Genomic DNA, 25,974 nt, shown 5'->3' with positions numbered 1-25,974 from the left:
CTTAGCAGGTAAGTTTTTAGGGAGTTAAAAGTTATATGTGGATTTTCAACTGTGTAGGGGTTCGGCACCCCTAACACCCATGTTGTTCAAGGGTCAACTGTATAAAAAACAACTTTTGAGTAGTTAGCCATTGAATAAAATTCTTTAAACTCATGGTTGGTAATTATAAGGTCTAATATTTTATTGAATCTGAATAACGCAATTACACTTAGCTATTTTCAAATGTAAAAATCATCTAATTCTAAAGTTAAGATTGAAGATGTTTTACAAAAGCTTATTTAAACTTCACAGCTTATTGAGGGGCCTGGGTGGCTAAGTTGGTGAAGCGTCTGCCTTTGGCTCAGGTCATGATCCCAGGGTCCTGGAATCCAGCCCCACGGTGGGCTCCCTACTCAGCGGGGAGTCTGTTCCTCCCTCTCCCTCTGCCTGCCTGTACCCCTGCTTGTGTTCTCTCTCTCTCTGTCAAATAAACAAATAAAATCTTTAAAAAAAAAAAATCTTCACAGCTTATTTAATAATGACCCAAAATGTTTTTAAATCAAGTTGCTATATACTAGCTGTGTTGACTGCCATTTAAAAGAGTTAAAAATGGGGGCGCCTGGGTGGCTGAGTCAGTGAAGCATCTGCCTTCGGCTCAGGTCACGATCCCAGGGTCCCAGGACCGAGTCCCGCATCGGGCTCCCGGCTCAGCAGGGAGTCTGCTTCTCCCTCTACCCTTCACCCCACTTGTGCTCACTCTCTCTCTTGCTCTCTTTCTGGCAAACAAATAAATAAAATCTTAAAAAAAAAAATAAGAGTTAAAAATGTAGCACTTTTTAATTTTTTTTTATGAAAGCAAAACCAAGAGGCCAACGTACCTTTTGTTTACCAGACACTATGATAGCTCCATTGTATGACAGGTCATCAGTGCCGTTTCTGTTTGCAAAGTCATCTACTTCCAAAAGTATATTTTGATGCTTCACTGACTGTATAAAATCTTCAATATTTGATTCTAGTATGAAATCAATAGCAGAAGGCCATAGAAAACAAGAACATATATGTCAAATTTTTAACATAAATCACATACACAATTTGAAGTCAATATCTACAGAATAGTATGTGAAAGCATATGTCTTTGGGCATCATAATAATAATATTAGCTCATTCTACCATCTTTTATTTATCAAATCCAATGCTGTGATGAGTTAGCTTTATAATTCCCTTTTAGTGCACGCTAACACGTGACTATTAAAACAAGATAATTCTAGGGGTGCCTGGGTGGCTCAGTCAGTTAACCGTCTGCTTTCAGCTCAGGTCATGATCCCAGCATCCCGGGATCGAGTCCCAAGTCCAGCTCTCTGCTTAGCAGGGAGTCTGCTTCTCCTTCTCCCTCTGCCTGCAGCTCCCCCTGCTTGAGTTCTCTCTCTCTCTGTCAAATATATAAATAACATCTTTTTTTAAAAAAATAAATAAAACAGGATAATTCTATTTTATGACTCTTGTTTAAAAAAATACATTTGAACTCAATAATCTGTGGAAATGCAATAATTTTGTGAGCAGTACTTCAGATGAGCCAGCCTAAAATGGACAATAATAACACTTCCCTCTCTCCCTTATTCTTTGAAATAACGGAAAAGTAAATACATGTATGTGTATATTAACATATACATAGGGGTGCCTGGGGGGGAACAATCAGTTAAGCATCTGACTCTTGCTTTCAGCTCAGATGGTGATCTCAGGGTCATGAGATCAAGCCCCACGTTGGGCTCCATGGTCAGCGCACAGTCTGCTTGAGATTCTCTCTCTCTCCCTCTCCCTTTCCTGCTCCTGTAAACTCTCTCTCTAAAATAAATAAATCTTTAAAGAAAAAAACATACATCTATTCTACATACATATCTATTACCTGTATAGTATATATATCTATATAAATGTATATATAGTAAGAAATGAAGAGTGCCACTTTCAGACCAAAGTTTTTGATATGTCCCTAATGAAGAAAGCAGATGAGATTGTTGACAGAGAAATAAGAGCAAAGAAAACCCACATCCAAGAGCTCACAAGAGCAAACAACTACAAAGGTAAAACCAATGTCCGGGATATGGAAAAACTCAAGGGGGCCAAGTGGGCCCTGAAGCCACAGCCATGCTCATTAGCTGGTTAACCACGCCTGAAACAAAGTGACCACAGTTCTCTCCCCATGGTCCACATGGAACAGACACCAGCTATAGTTATCCCCAGCATATAAGTCCTCAGACTTAATTTTTAAGAGATACTATTTGGGGAAAACAGCAGGGCAAGATCTAAAGTAACTCCAGACAATTAAAAGGACAGGATGGAATGGGAAAAGAGAAAAAGAGGACTCTCATTTTTTGCTCATTTGGACTTTGAAAAGGAGTTCATACTGGGGACACCCAGAAAGGGGTTCTGGGATCATAAAACAGGATGAAGGCCCAGATGAATTAGCATTCCCACCAGGTGGGAAAGGAATGTTTACATAGAAAATAAGCTTTCCAGGGCGCCTGGGTGGCACAGCGGTTGGGCGTCTGCCTTTGGCTCAGGGCGTGATCCCGGCGTTGTGGGATCGAGCCCCACATCAGGCTCCTCCACTATGAGCCTGCTTCTTCCTCTCCTACTCCCCCTGCTTGTGTTCCCTCTCTCGCTGGCTGTCTCCCTCTCTGTCAAATAAATAAATAAAATCTTTAAAAAAAAAAAAAAAGAAAAGAAAATAAGCTTTCCATGCATCCATACTCCATCTCCACAGTCACCTAAGGTAGGAAACGTTAATGGTTACCCACATTCCCTTAGGTAAACAGGGATTCCCTGATTTAAAGATGAACATCTTACCAAGAACCATCATATTTTGAGAAAAGAGGAAGAAGATGGAAGAGAAGCTCCAAACTTAAATCACAAAATACCTCACAACTGAGTACAGGGAAGAAAAATAAGTAAGCTAATCCAAGTATATTGTTCTTAGAGTAACTGGAGAAGGAAAATATATACATGAGATAATAATAAACTGAAAAATAAAAATGAATAGGCTGATAATGATTGGCTGAAAATTTCTAGATCATACAAATAAAATATATAATTCACAAGAATTTCCATTTTAAGGTAGCAGAGTGAATAAAACTTACTTTCTAAAACCCAAATTGAAAAGAAGAATGAGAAACAGAAATTAAAAGACCACTTTTGATTAAAGGAGGTGTCATAGCTGTATATGAATATTAGAATGGGCTGGGGTACTCATCAAGAGAGGTCTCCTATGCTGAATATATATATATATTTCACGTCTTAGGTAGAAATAAAAGCTTCTTCAAAGTTAAATAAGCAGTTAGACAAAACCAATTTTTTAGGATAACAAGAACATGCATTCCAAATTGTCTTAAGGAACCTTTCTAGATCCTGTTGGAGGGGCATAGGGTATAAAAATGCATTCTTTATATATCAGTCAGTGTGTATAATATTTATGGAACCGGTTAGGCTGCTGCAACAAGGAGATCTCAAATAGAGTGGTTCAGTCAATACAGAAGTTTATTTCTCTTTCACGTAAGAGCTTACGGTGGTCAGGTAGATAGGCAGTTCTGCTTTAACCAGGTTATATAGTGACTCACCCATGCTCCTTCTGTCTATCCCACCATCTCCATCATCTCCAAAATCAGAGCAAATAGGCATTGTACCTCAGCTGTTTTCTATAAATGAAGTCTAAGTACACATTTTCTTCTCTTATGTTTTGTTTTTCCCCCTCTACATAAAAATAACTTATTTCTGGATTAAATTTTCTTTTTCTCTTCACCTGTGTTATTGACGACCAATAGGCTGGTACGAGGGTCTTCAGGAGGTTGTCCAGGAGAGAGGAAATACAGTTCAGTTTTAAATTCCCAATCACTCTTTTGAATTAATAGAGCATAAAGTATCTTCTCCACAATCAAAGGGAATATTGCGATCCCAAATACCAAGAGTCTACCAATAAAGAAAAAATAACCACATGAATCTGTAGCAATTTTATTTGTTGACAGATATTTCACAGTATTTGTTGGGTACGAACTCTGTGTCAGCCAGGAGTATAGGTGCTAAAATTTTGAAAGTGAGGCCTCAGTACTCCACACAGTACTAAAAGGCATCGCTATATAAACACCAGGTATCAAACCATGAAAACTAAACAGACCTGTGTATGAGGCTAATCAAGTGCTACCATACAGGCATTCCTACTGTCAATAAAATGAAATGTATTTATCCATTTTCCGGCAGGAATGTTGGATACTATGTTCTAGTTTTACATTCTCTTCTGGTTTAACCCTCTCTTGAAACTCACTAACAAAAACCACAGTACTCTGATACTCACAGGATCAAAAGCTCTCTCCTCCCACGTTTTAACTTTAAGAAACGAAGCCGTGCTATTGTGCAGACTTGCATTTTCCAGAGGCCCATGTCACTCACAGCCTTCTGCATTTCAGGGAAAGAAGAGCAAGCTGGCTCTATTTCATGTAGGCTTTCTGTGTCTCTTATCTCTGCTTGTTCAAAATCTACACATACACACACACACACACACACATTATTAATGCCATCCTTGGACATCACAGTTTTCTCTTTTTTGCAACATTAAAAGTTGTTTTACAATGGTTACAAAGCAAACAATATAAGAAACAAATTATGTTTATAACGTCCACATTCAATAAACTCAATGATAAAATATAACTAAATTCATACCCAAAGAAGAATTCAGTAAAGTGTGACCTCATTATGCCTAGCCTTTGAAAAGGTATAGAAGGTCCCATATATAACAATATTCTGAGGGATTTCAAGAAATATTCTCCATTGAAATAGCCAATCGTTGATGCCTAAATGTCAGCTATTAAGCTGTCAGTAATTTCAGAATGTAGGTGAATGATTTCGAGCTCTGAAGCCACCAGACCTGTATCTCATTCCCAAATACATGATTTGTAAGTGGCACGATTTAGGACCAATCACATAACTGCTCTTAGGTCTAGTTTTCTCCTATGTAGAATGGTGCCAATGCCTTTTGCTGGAAAGGTTTTTGTAGAAAGGTAATGCACTATATCCACACATTGATCAAAGGTTCTGGATAGAGGCTCCCTAAATAACTGTCCTTCTCATTATTACTATCCATTAAAATACACAGGAGATGACCCTAGCTTTTTCTCCATTAAGACCTTAGTGAAATTTTCAACATGAACAAGCTAAGAGCAATTTTTATAAGAAATATCTGCTCAGACTTCACGACCTTGATTGAGAGCCTTTCACATCCTCAGAATATCCAAGGAGCAGTGAGCATCTGGGGATAGGAGAAAACTGCTGAAATAGGAAGCAAATAGTTTGCAAAGAGAAATTTGTTATATTCCAAAAAGGGATCTGTGTTCAGTCCTAGTAATGATGTTAGAAAACAATACAACCCTTCCCAAACAGCAGTCAAATTTGGAATTACTCATATTCTTTAGTGTAAATCATGCCTAATGCATTATAAAATACTAAATTAATACATGATTATTTGGAAATTGATTTTCTGTTACTTATACAATGAATTTACCTTGTTCCATAGTTGATTTTCCTTCCAGTTTCATGAAGACGTCATTCAGAGTTGACATGGAAATGTCATAACTCGTCACACCCTGGCCAGAACACTTATCAAGATCACTGAAAAGGTCTAAGGCAACAGACCGGAATAGATACATTTTAAATATCACATTGATAACAAAATCCAGTAAATTAACACTTATTTACAAGATGATCCAGAATATTGTTCAGAAAAATATGTCTTTGGCATATCACAGGAAGCAAAAGCAACATTTTATTAAAATGTTCTTCTTCTCTGAAATGAATATGTCAGAACTTTCCCCTCTACCCTCAATCCATCTGTACTCTACTTTATATTCTCAGCTCATGAACTTCCAGAACACTTCTTTGAGGAAATACGAGCAATCAGAAAAAACATCATCTTCTCACCTCCACACAAATCAACATTTATTTCTACCCATATTCTGGGTCTTGGTTCTGTACAGGTGGAAGACTTAGAGCTGCGCCCTCCAAGGCTACCTCTTTGACTTGTGTTCTGAATTCCATTCCATTCTGGCATCTTGAGGACTTCCTAAAGTAATCTCCTGCCCTTTTCTGGCCTGTATCATCAGTTTCTCCTACATGTACTGAGCCATTCCAAACAGCAGGCAAAATGCTATAAGTTAACCCGTTAAACAAAAACAACAACAAAAACAAAAACCCAATCTCCCCCCTCCCCAGCCTCCCACTACACACATGCACCCATGGCTCAAAGGTTTGTCTACCACTTTTAATTTGTCACATCCTATTCAACTGAACCCCCACAAATCCAAATGCTATCCCTATCCCTCCATAGAAACTGTTCTTGCCAAGGTCATCAATGATTCCACATTTTAAATTCAATGGACAAGAGCTTTTTAACAATTCTTTTAACCCTTTCTCTCTCTCATTCAGGGACATTTGAAGCTGTTGACTACTTCATCCTTCTACAAACACTGTCTCCCTTGAGTTAATAGAAACATACATATTCTTTTGTTTTTCCTTCCAGTTCATGGGGGGTTCTTGATTTCCACCATTCTCTGACTCTTCCTCTACTTTCTCCTGAGGACTCAGTCCTGGATCATCTTCTCTTTTCAAACACTCTTTCCATACACTCAAATTTGCATTAAATCCATCTGTATGCTGTTGATTCCCAAGTTCAATTCTCACTTTGAGTGTTCTCTGACTTCCAATATCCCATAACCAACTGTATACTTAGCCACTTGACATCTCTACTTTGAAGTCTAGAAGCATCTCAAAGCAAACATTTCTAAGACAGAACATTAATTCCTCCTTCTCCATCCTACCCAACTGTCTCTCTCATCATTTTATAACAAATGACACCATCTTCCACCTGGTGATTTGAGCCAAAATTCTAGAAGTCCCTCTGGATTTTTCATCCATCTTTCAACTGGCACCATGGTAGCACAAGGATCAACATCTTTCCCCTGTAAGTCTGACATGGTCACATGGCTGGTCTCCCAGTGCCTACTCTTCTTCTATATCCAGAGTGCTCTTTTATAACCAGAGAATGAAAATATAAGTCACATCACATCAATTCCCCACTTAATGACTCTCAGTGGTTTCTCAGTGCATTTAAGATAAAATTCAAACACCACATGACAGCCTCTGAAGCTCTATATGCACAAACCTTCATCTATCCCTACAACCTCACCCATCCCCACTTGCCAGTCTCCTCCCGCATGCACTGCACTCCAGACATCTCTTTCCTCCCTTTGCTTGGAATGCTTTTGATCGTTTTCTTCTTTTGTACTTCTGGCAATCTATATAAACCCCAGCCTGACATGAGTTTTCTCTCTAAACCATATGACTTTGTTTATTATTGCATTATACAATGTAATATACCTTGGCTTATTGTGTGTGTCCACTTCTCCCCACCCAATGGAATGTACCCTCCATGAGGGTAGGGACTCAGATGTCTTATTTAACTCTGTATCTCTAGTGCCTCAAGCAGTGCCTTTTATGTAATAGGTTCCCAATAAACATTTACTATTATCTTTCGTATTTCCTATAGGACATAAGAATGTCACTGGACTTGCAGAGGCCTAGGGTCAGAATAAAGAGGCTGTCATAGACCAAAACATCAACACCAGGGACTCTGGTGTGACATGTTCTCATGGTGGTATCAACATATAACTCACTATTTTCCTTCCCCAACCAAAAAAAGGCTAGTTGTATCTCACTGGACAGAATAACACAGTATAGCCTATCGACTTGAGAACACCACCTTACAGCTCCTACAAGGACACGGAGAGCTGCCTTATTTGGAGGTGAGACTAAATCTGAATTCCTGAGTATTTGCTTAATAAGACTGAATCATACAAATGAGCCTCTTTAAATCAGGCCTGCAGAGAGTTAAACCTTTAATAAACTAAATGTTTAGATAAAAAGGAAGCTTTTAAATTAAAAAAGACATATATTTCCTCATTTGTAAGACAGGGAAGACTATAGCACCAACCTCACAGAATAGTTGTAAGACTAAATGAGTTGATATATATGCAACTATTAGGAACAGTGCCTGACTCATGGCAAACATCGTACAAAGAGTTAGCTAATATTAGAATTACTTATCAAACAAATCCTAGGTTAGGACTGCTACTCAGCAGACTGGGAACCTATGGTGAATACTTTTGCTGAATAAATTAACTATTTTTTCTGCAAAATATATATACACACAATTAAATTAAAATATAAAAGGGAACCTATAGCAGACACCTTGAAACCCTGCCCCCATCCCTTCTGTACTCACTTATACACAATAAATCTGCTTATTAACACCTGCCAAAAGGCATTTTGTTCTGGGCTGTGATGTATGCTAAGCTCATGTTAAGTACAAGCCATATGAGTTAGAAAATTAATGCTCCTGAAAGCATCTCAACCAGTGAAGGGTAGGGAGTGGCAAATAAATACCCCAGCTTTCTCACCCCTCTCCTGATATAACACTGAGCCCCTTGCTCACTTATTCGGTTATTTATTCCAAAGTTATTACATCTCAATTTCATATTGCAACCACCTGCTCAATAATGCAAACTTCCCTTGCCTCCTTCGCTCCCCACTCTCATGTCCCCATTCCCTCCTGGTGTTTCTAGGCATCAGTTACCAAACAAGGTGAACTCAAGTCCTCATTTCAAGTTCTGCTTTTTAGGGAACCCAACCCAAGACAAAATCCAAATCCATTAAATAATGAAAGCTGTAATAATGAGGTGAACACTTGTTCCCAAATTTCATTCCATCATAATCATATTTAAGTTACCTGGAAATTTATTTGTCCTTTCCATGGGCAAAGTATACACAAGCTTTTCTTTGTTTTCTGTTTTTAATTTAGCATCAGGGATGTAATGATTAATGAAGGATGTTATTTTTTCTGGATCACATACTTCATTTCTGTACAAACTAATATTTAAAAGAAAAGATCATTGATTTGTGTTTTCTCTACTGCTATCACAAAAGAAGGGCTTTTACTGAATACCTAGCCTCTGAGTACTACCTTACTTGGCTTTAGGGAACAAACAAAATGAGTGAATAACAACAACAACAACAGAAATAATAATAATGCCATCAGTTTGAAAAAATCTTATGATCTATGTAGAGGAGTTGTATAAATTCAGAACAATTACAAATATACAAACGAATGCATGCTGTAAGTTAAACTATATTTCAAGTAGGAAGATAAACAGAGCAAGGCAAGTACATTAGGTAGAAGAAATTGCTTAAGGAAAATAATTACACCAGATTGTGTAGATATCAGGAATTAGTGACTAATAGGGAAGTTTGGTCTACATGCATGTTTTGTTTGGCCATAGGGTTTTTGGTTTGGGTTTTTAAAAATTCTTTTCACCTGGACACACTTTCTTGTTAGATACAGTGCTCTTTACTCTCTCCCATTTTTGATACTAGCTTCTGAAATTATTTGATTTTGTGCCCAATGAAAGAATGAAAATATGTTACAAGATCATCAGAGGGAGATAGAGGGTGGGAAGAAGAGAGAGATTTAGGATGCCCAGAGAGGCTACCTAGACAGCAGTCCATGAAGTAGCCCTGCTGGGATCTGTAAGCCTGGGCTTATACCTTTGAAATTTTGCTTATCATTAGCATTAATAAAAGCAGGAAAAACATTTGGGAAACACTAGCTAATAGTTTGACAAAGATGAAGCACAAGGTCAACTGTCCCTCCTAATTGTCTGCCTTTTTGATATACCAGCATTGAAAACAAATATATGGGGTGCCTGGGTGGCTCATTCGGTTAAGTGTCTGCCTTCTGTTCAGGTTGTGATCCTGGGGTCCTGGGATCCAGGAGCCCCATGTCTGGCTCCCTGATCAGTGGGAGCCTGCTTCTCCCTCTTCCCCTGCCCCTCCTAACTCCCCACTCATGCACTTTCTCTCTCTCAAATAAACAAATAAAATCTTTAAAAAAAAAGAAAACATACATATATATATATATGTGTGTAGATATATATGTATATATCCAAACTATCCCCAAAGTCTTTACCTTAAGTGATATCCAAGACCCCATTTTCTCTTCAAAAAGACAGAAGACCCTGCACACTTCAGTCTCCCATTGGACATGATCACTTTTCTATCTGATTAAAAAGAAGCAAAAAAGAAAGGATGATGGGAGTCATTTCTTCTCTCTCTAGAAAATATAGGTGAGAAGACAACGCTCAGATTTCCAAAGGAGAAGTGCGCTACAGGAAACAAATGTAACTAATGTACATTAAGAAATTTGAAATACACATTAAAATTGATGCATTTAAAATAAGCTTATGTGTTCCAGTCTATTTCTGTGCCTTACAATAATTCTTGAAAAAAAAAAAAACCAGAAGTTACATTGGCATATTTTCCATTCTGTATGCTAAAGAATAAGTGGATATTTTTCAACCAGATATATATTGATTTCAATGTTTAAATTAATTGAAACAAAAAAAGCCTTACAATATTTTATTAGTGGTCACAATCTAGCAAATGTACAGTCAGTGAGGAATTCTAGGCGGGGATTAGACTCTTGTCATTCCCGAGAATACTATGGAATGGAGCACACATGAAAGTCCTGGGAGCACAGTGCTTGTCCTAGAAATATACATTTCCCAAATTCTTTACTATAAAACTGAGATAAAACCAACAAATACCAGCCAGGATGTCAGCCTCATCCATGAGATTGGTACTCAAGAGAATCACACGGCCTGCTTTGCGTTCCTTGAGGAAACTCCATACTCGATGCCTTGAAAAGGGATCCAACCCAGCAGTTGGTTCATCTAATAGCAAAATCTACAGAGGATGAAAATGTATAACATATATCTCTCCCACATTAACTCTTCCCACATGGTAGCATGGATAACAATAATAAATCAGATAATAACTCTCCAACCATTTAGGTCGGATATACTTACATTCATAGTTTAACAGCAGATTCTGTCCTGATACATTACAATGAAATCTCTACTACTTTTAGAGATAAAAGAAGAGCTTGACTTCTTACTACTCAATCTGCATTCCGCGGCATGCAGAATCGCACTTACTTGAGGGTCTCCTAAAATGGCAATCCCAAAGGTCAGCTTTCTTTTCTGTCCTTCACTTAAATGTTTAGCAAGGTTATCCTGAATGTTTTGTATGTCCAATTCTAATAAGATTCTTTGTACCTATGCAAGAAAACACACAAAGCTTAAAATCCAAGACAATTCATATTTTACAATTTTAACTGTCCATTACAGCGGATCTTTTTTATAGGACCTCACTACCTAAATTGTATTCATAACAGGGCAGGTAAATCACTAAGGCAAATTCTGTGGTCATGATTTAACTTGGCAAATTTAACTTGCTAATCCAAGCATGGCCATTTACCTCTTGTTCCACTTCCTGTGGCTGAATCCCTTTTATTTTAGCAAACAGCCTGAGGTTTTCCTTCACGGTGAGCACCTCAAATTGAACATTGAATTGAGGACAGACACCAGTTATCCTTTTGATTTCCTCCAAGTCTTGCATTTCAGAGAGATTTTTATTATAGATGGTAACTGATCCTAAAAATAGACGTTAAAATAATTTAACATTGGTAAGATAATATGTTTTATTAATGCTTAGAGATCTTATTCAGGAAAATATTGGCATAGATTCACAAATATCTAAAATAACGACTTCACAATGTATTAACAACTACAAATTAATATTAACATAAATATATGTTCAGGATGGAATATCTTTTCTCTGGAATATCACATAGCAATGGAATAAGGCTAATGATTTTCATAAAAATTTGGGAAATATAAAGTATATTCAAAAACCTATAGTCTGAAGCATGAGAGACTATGGACTATGAGAAACAAACTGAGGGCTTCAGAGGGGAGGGGGGTGGGGGAATGGGATAGACTGGTGATGGGTAGTAAGGAGGGCACGTACAGCATGGTGCACTGGGTGTTATACACAACTAATGAATCATCGAACTTTACGTCAGAAACCAGGGATGTACTGTATGGTGACTAACATAATATAATAAAAAAACATTAAAAAAAAACCCTATAGTCTGGTAAACGATGTTAGATAAACACTGTTTTCTCTTAAGCATTTTAACCTTAAAATAAGAAAGGCAACATATGACCTCTGGGCATCTTGCCTTTGAGAAATTTCTTTTTGCTCACCTTCTGTTGGAACAGACGACCCATTAAGGATGTTCAGTAATGAAGATTTGCCAGCTCCACTATGACCCAGAACTGCTGTGATTTGACCTTCATATATGTCAAAGAGCAAGTCTATTTTTAAAATAAAATATTAGCATTATAAATAAGAGGGCATTAAAAAGAGCTGGTTCTAAGAGTAGAACAAAAAATTTATTTTAGTTGTATATTCTCAAGCATTTAAATAGTTTAAAACATATAATATCCAATATTTTCCTGGCTGCTAAAATAACCTGGTTACTGTAGAATGTTTGTAAAATAAATACAACCACGTAAGATAAATTTAACTATAATTTCAAATACTAACACTGTAATACACTTTCTTCCTGTGTATATGCATGTGCATATATGAACATGTAAATATATATATATATACACACATACATATATATATGGATTTTGATCATACTCTATTCTTTCCTAGCTTACATTTGCAAATGTTAAATGATAAACATTTTTCATGGCATTAATTACCTTCCAAAATATATTCACCAAAACTGTATATTTTCCCCTGTTATAAATTTTCTATTCTTTTACTACAAACCTTTTGCATTTAGAGGTCGGTAGGAAAAAAATCATTTATTTAAGAATCCTTTACTATTTTTTTGTTTGTTTTCTTTACCACCAAGTGAAAACCAAACTCTGTTATGAAAAGTTGTTGGATAAAATTTTATAATTTTATAAAATAAGAATTTTATGTTATATCTAAGAGATCAGGTTCCTTCAATTAAATTATGTGACCTACTTTCAAACATTATTGAAATTAATTAACAACTGGGATGAATTCCAGTTCATCCATTTCCATCTGGATGATCTTGGATAAACTAAACAGCTATTAAATGTGCTGGTAATAATAATTACATCTAAAGAGAAAATCCTTCCTATTATAATACAATCCATTTAAGTTCTCACTTAAAATTCTACTAAAAGATTCTTTAAAAAATTGAAAAAAATTAGCTCAAATAATTAAGAAAAATTAAGGAATAGCAAGATATTAGTTTTGACTACATGGTATTAAAATATGTTAGAGAACAGGGAGCCTGGGTGGCTCAGTTGGCTGGACATCTGCCTTTGGTTCAGGTCATGATCTGGGGTCCCGGGATCAAGTCCCATGTTGGGCTCCCCACTCAGCAGGGAGTCTGCTTCTCCTTCTCCCTCTGATCCCCCTTCTTGCTCTCTCACTCTCTCTCTCCTGTCTCTCTCTCTCCAATAAATAAAATCTTTAAAAAAATGTTGGAGAACTATAGTAATTAAAATAATATGTTAGTAATACAGTAACCAGTGGAGTAAATATCATAATTAAAATAATGTTACTACTCCAGGATACACTGACTGATAGAAGAAAAAAGAAGCCTAAGATGGAGCGAAGTAGACATAAAAAAAAAGGATTAAAGAAACAACCTTTTAAAGTCATCAAGAAGATGAATTAATAAATAATATTGGGACAACTAAACAAATATGTCAACAAATTTTACATTTACTTAAGTTTTTAAATGGAAAAAAAATGGTGTTTTCCAGGGTAACAGAAAACTGATGATACCTATCTTGGAACTGATCTATATTAGCTGGAAAAAAAAAAAAAAGAAATATAAGCCTCAGTTTCTTCATCTGCAAAATGGGAGATTTTGTATGAGATACTATGTATCTCATAGGGTTAAATGAAAAAAAAGTCTGTGTAAAGCACTTATCATAGTTGCCAGCACACAGTAAGTACTCAATAAACTTTAAGCATTTGTTGCTATTAATATTATTGTTGTTGTTAATTATTGTTATTCCCACAAGTGTATAAATTTTTATAAGTTTGAAGGGAAATGATTTGAAATATGAATAAGAAGCTTAAAAACATAGTCTCTTTGAATAATTTACATTTAGAAATTTATATACAGGAAATAATGATATTTACAAAGATTGAACAAGAAGGCTTATTACAGTTTTTTTATGATAATGAAAAATTGGAAACAAGCCAAATTTTGTACACGAGTGTAAGGAAATCGAGGTAGCCATACAACAGGATCCTGTCAGCCACTGAAAGATAGGCTGTAGGTAAGGACTTCAAAGTGTGTTCCCGAAGGTTCCAAAGTTACTACAGGAGCTAGTCGCATGGAGAGAAGGTGGAGAGAGTGCAGCTCCCCCCTTACTTCCCAAAGAGCAGCTGTAACTGGTGATTTCATATAGTTTTCTATGCACTAATATTCATTGTTTTTCATTTTTAGGGTTTTTTTGAAGATGTCTAGATGTAAAAAGTAGTTCGTGGTTATTGATGAGTACAAAAGTAGTTCATAATGCACTCTGGAAATTGAAATGACAATTTTAAAAAGTACTTAAATACATCCTTGGCTAAAATTAAAGAAAGAGACCACAGATCTAGATGGCATTGGATGGACAAATCTGGGGTGAGAATAAATTTGCTGACCCAGGTACAGGAAACTCTCAAAGTGAGAAATGATCTCAGAGGAATAAATAAGATCGAGTTAAGGGATACTATCTGCTAGAAAGTAAATGCAATGCACATGATGAGAACTCTCAACCTTAGGGGAGGTCTGTGGTTATGCTTTTGTAACTTTTAAGGCTTCCTTCTCTTGTAAAAAATCAATTACAGTCTTCTTAAAAACCATTATTAATAAAAGCAAGCTGTCCTCTATGAAATGCAGCCACTAACTTGGATGTTTACTTCAATGCTTGTTATAGAAAACTATATTTGTTAGAATTTAGTATCAGATACATTGGTTGATTCAAAATTATAACTGTGTTTGCCCTGGGGATAGCGACTTGTGAAATTTAATTCATGGTCAGTGGTGTTACTCGTCTCATTTTAGTTAATCTCACTGGTACATAGAAACTACGTAGGTTCCCTGGCTGGTATAAAAAATATATAAATTTTAAGTCTAGATGTTTTTTCCTCACGGTGCAAATGAAATACAATATGGTTTTTTGCAAACTCATCTTTAAAAACAAAGTGAAATCACACTTTTCACTGCATGACCCCATTCTTGTAAATTAATAGATCCATGAAACATCCAGAAGGATGTTATAGCCAGCTCTTAATCACGGTTAATCTCCAAGGGATGGAGTTAGATTGTTTGTATCGTTTTCTTTTTCCGTTTTGCTTATCTACATTCACAAAGTTTTCACACGGAATTTTCCCCGTTTTTTGTAATAAAGAAGTCAACAAGACAATGTTTGTCTTTACCTTTCAATGCTTCCATTTTCCCAGACTTTCCTGTATATTCTTTTTGAACATTTCTGATCCTGAAATGACAGAAGTGGTGTTACTCAGCCAACACAGAGTAGGGATCAGGAACAACCCCAGTCAAAGTGATAGATCCATCAACCTCTTTATGAGAAGTAGGGGATGGCATAACCAGTGTACTCAGAAAGACAAAGACTTATTTTTGATTAATCATTTCCCCTGAGAGAGAAAATGAAAGTGTCTCTTTGGAAAGTTACAACAAAATGATTAGTGTTTTGCTTTAGAAAAGCAGAACACTTTGAAATTGTTCTCACTTCTTTCTCTAGCCCTAGAATACTTGGTGTTTCCTCCTCTGTACAAGATCAGCTCATTTATCTGTACTCTTTGACTATCACCTCCCACCCCACCCCCATTCCCTTCAAACTTGCTCATTAATCAGACCTTCTATCACCTGCATTTTCTATAGTTTCCTCTCTGATAGTTTCCCTTTGGCCCGTAACTCTGCTTTGGATTCAATCAGATTTCTCTCCTCTCCATATTTTTAAACATTTTTGTCAAAGTAAGAATATAAACTTGCCATGTCCACCTTCTCACTTTCTCCTCAATTGCTCTGGTTTCTGAGTCCATTACTGTAGTGAACCTCTTCATACTAAAATCATTAGAGGCCTCCTAAATCACCAAATGTAACAAAGACTTTTCTAGCCTTACTTATGGGATTACGAGTTGCTACTGGTGATGTTGTCCTTGTTGAAAGTGCCTACATTCAAGGTAACATTTGACTTACTGGTTTCCCTCCTATCTTTCTAAATGTCCTTTCTCTGTTTCCTTCTTAAAATTATTGCGTTCAGTTAGCCAGCTTATTGTACATCATAAGTTTTTGTTGTAGTGATTAATGATTCATTAGTTGCATGTAACACCCAGTGCTCATCCCGACGCGTCCTTCTCTGTTTCCTTGAAAGGTCCTCTTCTTCTGCCAAATACATCATCTTGGTGTTCCACAGGTTCTCCATGTACATTATGGTCTTTTCACTCTAGACTCTCTTGATGGGTTATCTTATTGATCATCATGGTTTCAACACCAACCTAATGTTGACCCTATCCTTTTCCCTGAGCATCAGGCTCCCACATCTAAAGGTTTCATCTGAATATCACACACATGCACACACATACACACACACCTCTCTAAATGAGTGATTACCGAACTTGAATGCACATTAGAATCCCAACGGAAACTAATGCAGGACAAGGTAGGAACCAGGCTCAACAGATTAGAGATGTCATGACTACATAAGATCATGTACAATGCATTTTCAAATTCAAAGGGAAACAGAATTTAGCCACCCTTTTCTCTGAGCACAGGTCAAAATAAACATAAGGAAATCTATCCAACCAGGATGCTGGCAGTGGGGGTTTAACCAAAGAGTCAGGAAACATAAAAAGAGAAAGGCTTAAAAGGTATTGAATCTGACGGGGTATTTTATCGCTGCCTTTCCTTGCACAGGGGGATGGACTCCCATTGAAATGGGGGTTTTATGTTTTATTTTAATAAAGAAACTTCCATCTAGGAGCAGCCGGTTGCTTCTGGATTTCAGAGATGAAGACAGCCATTTGTTTGGGGCAGACATTCTGCTTATGTTCTGGGAATGCTGCATGAATAAGCAGAAGTTATAGAAATGGATAGTTGTGCATACAAATGCCCCCAGAGAAGGAAAATTGGGAGGGGGATAATAGCTGAGAGGGAGCCAGCTGTGAATAAAAAAATAGATATTTTTACATAGCCAAGATACTGGTTCTGGTTAGAACTCTGCATGAATTTCTCTATACTTCCAGATGTGTATAGCTAACAGGTGGCTAGGGAAAGAGGAAGTGCTCATTGGTTATAAAGGCGAGAGCACCTGTGAAAAGGGGAATCAACACAGAAATAAGGAGGGAGATAAGGTGGAGGGTGATGTGGTAACATTATATGGAGCCAAGCAAAGAGAATTTTCCTTTCAAGGAGCAGTCAGGAGATATTGGTGGTCACGTGGAAGAGTTCAAAGTAACATTCACAAAGACAAATTTTTTCTTCAATATTTTGCCCAGGCTCACCCTGCTGCTGTTGGTCAGTAATTAATTTGCCTTGCACCCACATGTTGCTGTAAGAGTGAATACCTGATGGCTTCTTTTCCTTGGAATTCTGGAGCAACTGGTTCAAAATAATCCTCAGAGGGATGCTCAGGATCTATTTCTTTCTCGATGACCTTATTATTAGTCCTCTGATGTTGGAAACAAGATGAGTTCAGGAAAAATAATGGAGAATAATGGCGCTCATCTCCATCTAATTAATCAAGAGGCAATAAAATATTGGATCAGTCATATTAGAACAATGAGTAAAGAAGCCTTATTCAAAATAGTGCAGAGTATCTTAAACTTTTAAGCATCGTAGAGAAATTCTTTTCTAACTTCCTATTATTGAAAACAAAACTTGTCATAAAGTAAAAATGAAAATTCAAAGGAAATAACATATGATCCCAAAAGTTAAACAACATAATAGAACTTTGAAGAAAGTATATATAAACCAAAGTTCTGAAAAAATGTGATCTCAAAGGTATTTAGGATGAATGAAACCAAATATTTAGGGGGAAAGCCCTAATCAGCAAATAGAAACAACTGAAACATGTTTGTGAACTTAAGAAATCACTTGATCACAGGGGCTCCTGGTTGACTCACTGAGTTAAGCAACCAACTCTTGATTTTGGCTCATCTCATGATCTCAGGGTGGTGAGATCCAGCCCCACATCAGGCTCTGTGCTGAGCATGAAGCCAGCTTAAGATTTTCTTTCTTCCTCTGCCCCTCCCCTCACTCAAGGTGCTCTCGCTCTCTCTCTCAAAAAAAAAAAAATCACTTGATCACAACTATATGATTGGACATAATACTGAAATCCATATGGTATGTGAATGCAAAGTACAGGAAGAAATTGTATCTGTTCAGGATAAATATATTATCATTTTCCAAATTTAAGACAATGAAGTAGGATTTGTTACTAAGAGCTTTCAGATATTAAACCAGAAGTCACAGAAAGATAGGAATATATTTAATAATTGCATAGAAACATACATGACAGCTTTAAATACAAAGTGGAAAGAAGATAAAAAATAAGATAAATAAATAAGATTGTGCAAGGAAAAAAAAGCATTCTGATGCTAGCATGTGTGAAGGAATTCTGGTCTGAGATCATGACCTGAGCTGAAACCAAGAGTCAGGTGCTCAACTGACTGAGCCACCCAGATGCCCCAAGAACTATTTATTAAGAAGCACTTTCACCATATGATGGCTCTACACTAGCCAAAGCCATGTTAAGAACTAATTTATTTCAGCTTGTACTGAAACAAATCTTTTTTTTTTTTTTTTAAAGATTTTTTTATTTATTTATTCAACAGAGACAGAGACAGCCAGCGAGAGAGGGAACACAAGCAGGGGGAGTGGGAGAGGAAGAAGCAGGCTCATAGTGGAGGAGCCTGATGTGGGGCTCGATCCCACAACGCCAGGATCACGCCCTGAGCCGAAGGCAGACGCTTAACCGCTGTGCCACCCAGGCGCCCCATGTACTGAAACAAATCTTAAATACCGTTCTTTGAAAACATGTTCAGGGATTCTTGAAAAAAAAGTAACATTATTTAATTACCATATATTTGTAATGTATATTATTAAAATCAGAAGAATAACTGTTTTTACATAGAAATTCAAACCATTAAAACTCTGAAGTAGAAATAAAGAACTCATTCAGCTTGTGATGGGAAATATTTGCTATTCTTTTTTTCTTAATATACATTTATATAACCTTCAGTAAAAATGTATAATGTGATCAATATGTGCAGAGGTCAGAAAAAAGCCACTTTTACTTACAAGGTAAGATTTTGTCAAAGTATAATGCCAATGCCAAGTAGAAAAGTGCATCAAAAGCCAATATGGAAAAAGTTGCAATCATTACATATGAGTCTCCTGAAGGGTCAGGAAAAATTATACCATTCATAGTATTATCCAAGTAGATAATCTAAGATTCAGACAAAAATAATAATTAATAAATTTTTAAGAAAAATACATACAAATAATTCAGCATAGCAGCAAGAATTATCACTTTATTAAACAGCTGTTTTGAGAAACACTTATAATGAAGCTATTGGTGTAACTATTTCTATTTGACAGCAATCCAAGGATTATAAGAAGGAAATACTGACTTAAAAAACATGATGCTCTAAGAGCAGGAATTTTTTAAAAAGATTTTATTTATTTATTTATTTATTTGAGAGAGAGAGAAAGAGAGAGCATGAGCAGGGGGGAGAGGGAGCAGGAGAAGCAGACTCCCCACTAAGCAGGGAGCCCAACACAGGTCCTGGGATCATAACTTGAGCTGACGGCAGATGCTTAACCAACTGAGCCACCCAGGTGCCCCTAAGAATATGAATTTAAATGATAAGTCATTTTTTTGTGTTCATAAAGTCATTGTAATATTGCAAAATATCTACTCTATGCAGCAGAAAATACACATTTTAGAAAGAATATGAAGAATTGTTTGAACCATCATAGTAGGATGATGATAAGAGAACTTCTTTTTCTAGTTATTACTGCAAATAAAGATATGTTTATAATTCTGTCATGTAACAATAGGTGTTATGTTCTAGGTGTTATTCTAAGACTTTTTATAATATCTCATTTAATCCTCACCTAACCCTCCAGGGCAAACCTTATCATTTTTATGTTCATTTTACATGTGGTGGAAGTGAAGCAAATAGAAATTGAGTAGCTTAACCCACTAAAGTCAAAATCACAGTAAGGAGCATCAAAGGTGAATTCAGAGCACAGGAAGTCCAGCTCTCAAGCCCAGTTCCTCACACAAGGCAATATACAACTCTATTTGTGTTAAAATCTTAACATTTCATGACAAAGTTGAGTTATTCTGGGAATGCAAGTCTGGGTTGACATTTTTTTTTTTAAAGATTTTATTTACTTATAGACAGCAAGAGAGGGAACACAAGCAGGGGGAGTGGGAGAGGAAGAAGCAGGCTCCTAGTGGAGAAGCCTGATGTGGGGCTCGATCCCAGAAGGCTGGGATCACACCCTGAGCCGAAGGCAGACGCCTAATGACTGCGCCACCCAGGCGCCCCTGGGTTGACATTTTAAGATCAATCTATGTAACTCAATATAAAACAGATTGAAGGAGACACTAATGTGGTTAATCAATTAGATGAACAAAAATCATTTGATACAATTTAATACCCACTTATAATAAAGAAAGTCTCTTCACAAATTAAACAAAAAAGCAATTTTCTTTAACCTGGTAAAATAGATGTACAAAGACCAACACCAAAAATCATGCTTATTATGAAATGTTAAAAGCTTTTCCTTTACTTGTATTTCTATTCAACACTGTACTAAAGGTCCCAGTCTCTGCAATAAGACAAGAAAAATAACTGGCATTAGAACTGCAAAAGGAAAAAATAAACCTTCATTATTTGTAGACATCATGATTATATGTAAGAAAATCCCAAGATAAAGCCCAGAAAAATACTAGTTTTAATAAAAGAATATAGCAAGAAGACTGGTTACAGTGCCAATTTACAGAAATCTGTTGCATCTCTCTACATTAACAGCAAACATTTAAAAATAAGAATTTAAACACAGATGCTATTTATAATGGCATCAAAAGTATCAAAAACTTTGGAATATATAAAAAATGTGCAAGGCTCAATACTTAAAACTAAAACAATTACTAAGGGAAAGTGAATGTGAAGATATGTTATGTTCATGATCAAAAAAAAGTATCAGGGTGCCTGGGTGGCTCAGTCAGTTAAATGTCCAGCTCTTGATTTCAGCTCAGGTCATGATCTCAGGGTCATGGGATCCACCCCCTGAGCTGGACTCCGCACTCAGTGAGAAGTCTGCTTGAGATTCTCTCTCTCCCTCTTCCTCTGCCCCTCCCTGCCACAAGTGCTCTCTCTCTCTCTCTCACTCTCTCTTAAATAAATAAATCTTTTTAAAAAGTGTCAATTTCAGGGCGCCTAGGTGGCACAGCGGTTAAGCGTCTGCCTTCGGCTCAGGGCGTGATCCCGGCGTTCCGGGATCAAGCCCCACATCAGGCTCCTCCACCATGAGCCTGCTTCTTCCTCTCCCATTCCCTCTGCTTGTGTTCCCTCTCTCGCTGGCTGTCTCTATCTCTGTCAAATAAATAAATAAAATCTTTTTTTAAAAAAAGTGTCAATTTCCCTCAAATTGATTGAAAAATTCAACTGTACCAAAATGTCAACAGCTTTGTGTATACATATATATGTGCGCGTAACATGATAGGTTAATCCTAAAATTTACAGCATTCAAAGAACCTAGAATAGAAAAAAGTCCCTTGGAAAAGAAAATCAAGTGGTAAAATTATTACTACCAGATATCAAGACATATCAACAAAAACAATTAGGACAATGTGGCAACAGTGCAAGGATAGACAGATGGGTCAAGACATGATTGGCTGAGCTGTGACAAAGGAAATACTGCAATTCATTCAGGGAAAGGATGCCTTTTCAATAAATGAAACAGACGAAATTGGATATTCATGTAGAAAAATTAATACCCTTCTACCTATAGATACACAAAAGTTATTTTGAAATGGATTTTATATCTAAATATAAAAGTAGAATCAACTGAGCTTCCAGATAAAAACATGGGAGATTATCTTTATAACCTTGGGGAACGCAATGATTTCTTAAAGATACAAAAGCACTCGACAGAGAAGAAAACTTGACAAACTGGACTTTATCAAAAGTAAGAACCTTGTAAATTAAAAGCACCTTGTAATGAACCTTGTAAACTAAGAGAGTAAAAATGTCAGCAACAAATCACTGAAAAATGTCTCATATCCAGTGTATATATAAGAAATCCATACAAAGTAACAAGGAAAGATACTAAGTCAGTTTAAAAATGGGGGAAAGGGGCGCCTGGATGCCTTAGTTGGTTAAGTGTCTGCCTTCAGTTCAGGTTGTGATCCTGGGGTCCTGGGGTTGAGCCCTGGGTCAGGCTCCCTGCTCAGCAGGGAGTCTGCTTCTCCCTCTGCCTCTGCCCCTCTTCCCTGCTCAAGTGCTCGCTCGGGCTCTTTCTCTCTCTCAAGTGAATTAAAAAAAAATATTTTTTAAAAAATGGGGGAAAAACCTGGATAGGCGTTTTACAAAAGAGAAAAACCAAAATGCCACTATGCATATGAAAAAGAATTAAATTTCATTATAAAATCAGAAAAATGCAAATTAATACCAAAAGGATTATTATTGCAGATCCATCAGAATGTTTAAAATTTGGAAGACGGACAATACCAAATGCCAGTAAAGATTTGGAGCAACTGTAACTCTGAAACTCTTGGTGCAAAAGTAAATTGATGCAATCACTTTGGAAAAATATTTGGCAGTAGCTATGAAGATTAAGATATACATACCCTAGGTCCTGCTATTTAACTCCTACATATATACCAAACAGAACTGAATGCCCATTTTCACTAGGAAATATGCATAAGATTTTTTTTTCAGAGTTAACATTAGTCAAAAACTGGAAAGTATTTTTGTTCATCAATAAGAAAATCGATAGCATAGTCACGTACTACATAACATACTACGTATGACACGGAGTCACATACTATGTAACAGTCTATTACAGCAACACTCCAACTATGGATGAGATCTAAAAACATAATGTTGGGGAAAAAGTCAGATTTTTAAAAAAAGCACTTTGGAGAGTATCACTTATATAAAGTTGAAAGCAGGCAACACTAAAAAAATTATACTTAGGAACACACATTAGGTGATAAATGAAAAGGCAGGAATTGATGATCACAACACTTCTATCTTTAGGAGGAAGGAGTGTCTGGAGGAGTTTCGGAGTTGTGGCAGCCTTCTATTTTTTGATCTGGTTCATGAATACTTTGACATACTTTATAAGTATTTGTTAAACTCTTTATAGTCCTGAAAATGTTTCAGATTTGAGGTTTCAAACAGAGGTTTACACAATAATTAGCTAGAGAATGCCTTCATTATATAAAGTACGAGGAAAGGTAAACAGTTGCACATGAAAAACAAGAAGAGAATACTTCAAAATGAAAATACACCTGAGAGGTGAAAATCTGTCCTAGTCAAGACGTTTTTATTTAAGTTTCCTTGTGTGATGGTGATTTTTCTACAATGCAATAATAACACTTTCAAATCTAGCTTTAGGGGAAAAATTGTTTAGAATAAATGCTCTTAATTTGAAAGAGTGTTTGATTATAAGGAATCACGCAATATCAAATTCTTTTGAAAGTTCAGTAATAAACCAATGAACTACTTTCTTACCTTACTCATTCCAGCAGTGAAGGCAAAGGGGCTGCAAATACTGAAAATCCACTCCAAAGAGGAAGGAAGTTGTCTATAATATACAGCGAATCCCACACCCCCACAAAAGGCATCGAGGAGAAACAGAGCCAAATTGGTGAGGAGAGTTTTCTTTAACAACACGCTCATCAGGAATGTTAAAGTTATCTGAAAGAGAGAAGACATCTGGTCGTTAAACAGATTTAGTTCACTGAGAATCATTGGCAGCACAATACAATACGGATCTTTAGATCATAACGTAAGTATTTATCAGTGAGACGGTGATGAAAATATTTAGGTATAACAATGCTCAGCCCTTTCCTCAACCCTTTTGTAAAGAGGATCCTTTTCTGTCCTCCTCAACTACTCTGGGCTTTAGTTGCTAAAGAAAGGGCACGGAGAAGCTGTGTGAGAGTTGAGGAAAGAATAGAAATGCAGACTTGGAAACACTGGAAGAGCCTACATTAATATATTAACAAAGGGCATCCACATACCCTCTGCAGAATTTAGAGGCTCTTGTTTTACACGAAGGAAGAGGCATGACATGGGGAGTGAGGGCAAGGTGGAGTGTCAAGAGGGAAATACTGTGAAAGCCACCATGTTACAGAGAACCTTTGGGGAAAAGAGATGGGTCCTCCCCTCAAGGGCATCCTCACTAAAATCTTCTAGAAAAGCCTTAGAGCCAAATATTTTCAGAATCAGAATTTTTTTTCTTTTTGATGCATCATTTCATTAATTCAGAACTCTATGCAAAAGAGAGGTCCAATTTTATTTACTTTACATCATTTTCTCACACTATCATAGAGACTTTCTCTAGCAAACACACACACACACAATGGACATTAAGGAAATAACTATAATAACCTCCAGAGAAATGAATTTTTGCTACAGATAATTAAGACCTAAAGCAGAGAATGTGGTAATAAATGTATGAACTTACCAAAGATAAGCCATATAAGAAAAAGAGTGTAAATATGACCGTGAAGCCCGTCATGACTATAATTTGGGTAGATGTTATGATAACTGTAATCATCATGGAAATAATGAAGGTGAAGCCAGCATAGATTAAACCGCAGGAGAGCCTAAAAAAAGACAAAAAGTTATTTCAATTATTTTAACTTCATTATGAAATATTTAAAACATACAAAAATATCTAAAGAATAGTACAATATTTAACCTTCTACTTGCCACTTAGATTAATAACTACAAGATTACTAATATCACATTGGCATGGAAGTAGACAGCAGCTCTGTGTTCACATATTGTATAAACAGTATGAACACTACATAAATAGTATCATCTTGAATGTGTTCTTCTGCTTGCTTTTATCAATAAACATATACAATATTATACACTGCTGTGTAATATTTCATTGTCTGAATATATCCCAAAGTTTTTCTGCCCATGGACATTTAGGTTGTTTCCAATTTTTATTTCTGATGCATTGTTGCTAAGAGCACTCTTGTACTTGGGAAGGAAAAATAAAATAAGATGAAAATTGAGACTCTTAACTGTCGGAAACAAACTGAGGGTTGCTGGAGGGGAGGCTGGTAGGAGGATGGGGTAACTGGGGGATGGGCATTAAGGAGGGCACTTGAGGGAATGAGCACCGGTTGTTATCTGCAACTGATGAATCACTGAATTCTACCTCTGACACTAATTTAAAAAAAGAAAAGAAAAGAAAAGAAAAGAAAAGAAAAGAAAAGAAAAGAAAAGAGAAAAGAAAAGAAAAGAAAAGAACACTCTTGTACTTTTCTTTTTTGGAAAATGCACAAAATTTTCCCTAAGGTATAACTGCTGAGTTAAAGAGATTAAGTTTTTTGTATCTTTAATGTTATCACATATTACCGAGATGTTCTAATTGTAGAAGTGGGAGGAAATTTAACAGCTGCGGACCAATCAAGTAACCATGGAAGCATTGGGGGCAGATGATAATTTGACCATTTTTTGAGGATCTCAGCTGGCAGGACCTCCACTCTCCCTAGTAGTAGAAAACGGAAATTTTGTAACTCCACAAAGCCCATCCTACTATTGCTATTTCTACTAACAATTTCTTTCTTAAACTGATCTAAATAATGGTATACCCTTAAGTGTTCACACTGCTTTGCTTTAGATGAGCTGGTGTTCACATGATTATGAGGTAGTTACTAAGAAAGAGTATTCAGTCTTAGATCTAACAAGCCTGCAGGGTGTTTGAGTCCAAGCTTCTCA

At 36.5% G+C, this 25,974-nt stretch overlaps 1 protein-coding gene across 3 annotated transcripts in view; it reads right to left on the bottom strand.

The window, feature by feature from the left end:
• The window catches only part of ABCA6 (ATP binding cassette subfamily A member 6), a 59,113-nt gene that overhangs the window by 24,142 nt on the left and 8,997 nt on the right, over nt 1–25,974 (bottom strand). For all 3 annotated transcript variants that reach the window (XM_040640322.1, XM_040640323.1, XM_008693686.2), the window contains 15 exons: nt 24,704–24,845; nt 23,746–23,931; nt 19,292–19,439; nt 17,557–17,722; nt 15,406–15,464; nt 12,180–12,290; nt 11,389–11,564; nt 11,067–11,186; nt 10,677–10,815; nt 10,040–10,130; nt 8,804–8,943; nt 5,525–5,641; nt 4,322–4,502; nt 3,773–3,939; nt 858–991 (listed from right to left, as the gene is read on the bottom strand). In XM_040640322.1, coding sequence (XP_040496256.1) covers nt 858–991; nt 3,773–3,939; nt 4,322–4,502; nt 5,525–5,641; nt 8,804–8,943; nt 10,040–10,130; nt 10,677–10,815; nt 11,067–11,186; nt 11,389–11,564; nt 12,180–12,290; nt 15,406–15,464; nt 17,557–17,722; nt 19,292–19,439; nt 23,746–23,931; nt 24,704–24,845 — 2,077 coding nt within the window. The remainder of the gene's footprint in view (nt 1–857; nt 992–3,772; nt 3,940–4,321; nt 4,503–5,524; nt 5,642–8,803; nt 8,944–10,039; nt 10,131–10,676; nt 10,816–11,066; nt 11,187–11,388; nt 11,565–12,179; nt 12,291–15,405; nt 15,465–17,556; nt 17,723–19,291; nt 19,440–23,745; nt 23,932–24,703; nt 24,846–25,974) is intronic.

This window comes from Ursus maritimus, unplaced genomic scaffold (genome assembly GCF_017311325.1).
Source record: "Ursus maritimus isolate PB19 unplaced genomic scaffold, ASM1731132v1 scaffold_24, whole genome shotgun sequence".
Taxonomy (NCBI): Eukaryota; Metazoa; Chordata; class Mammalia; order Carnivora; family Ursidae; genus Ursus; species Ursus maritimus.
The sequence above is the reverse complement of the archived record's forward strand: the minus strand, read 5'-3'. Positions and strand labels throughout refer to the sequence as shown.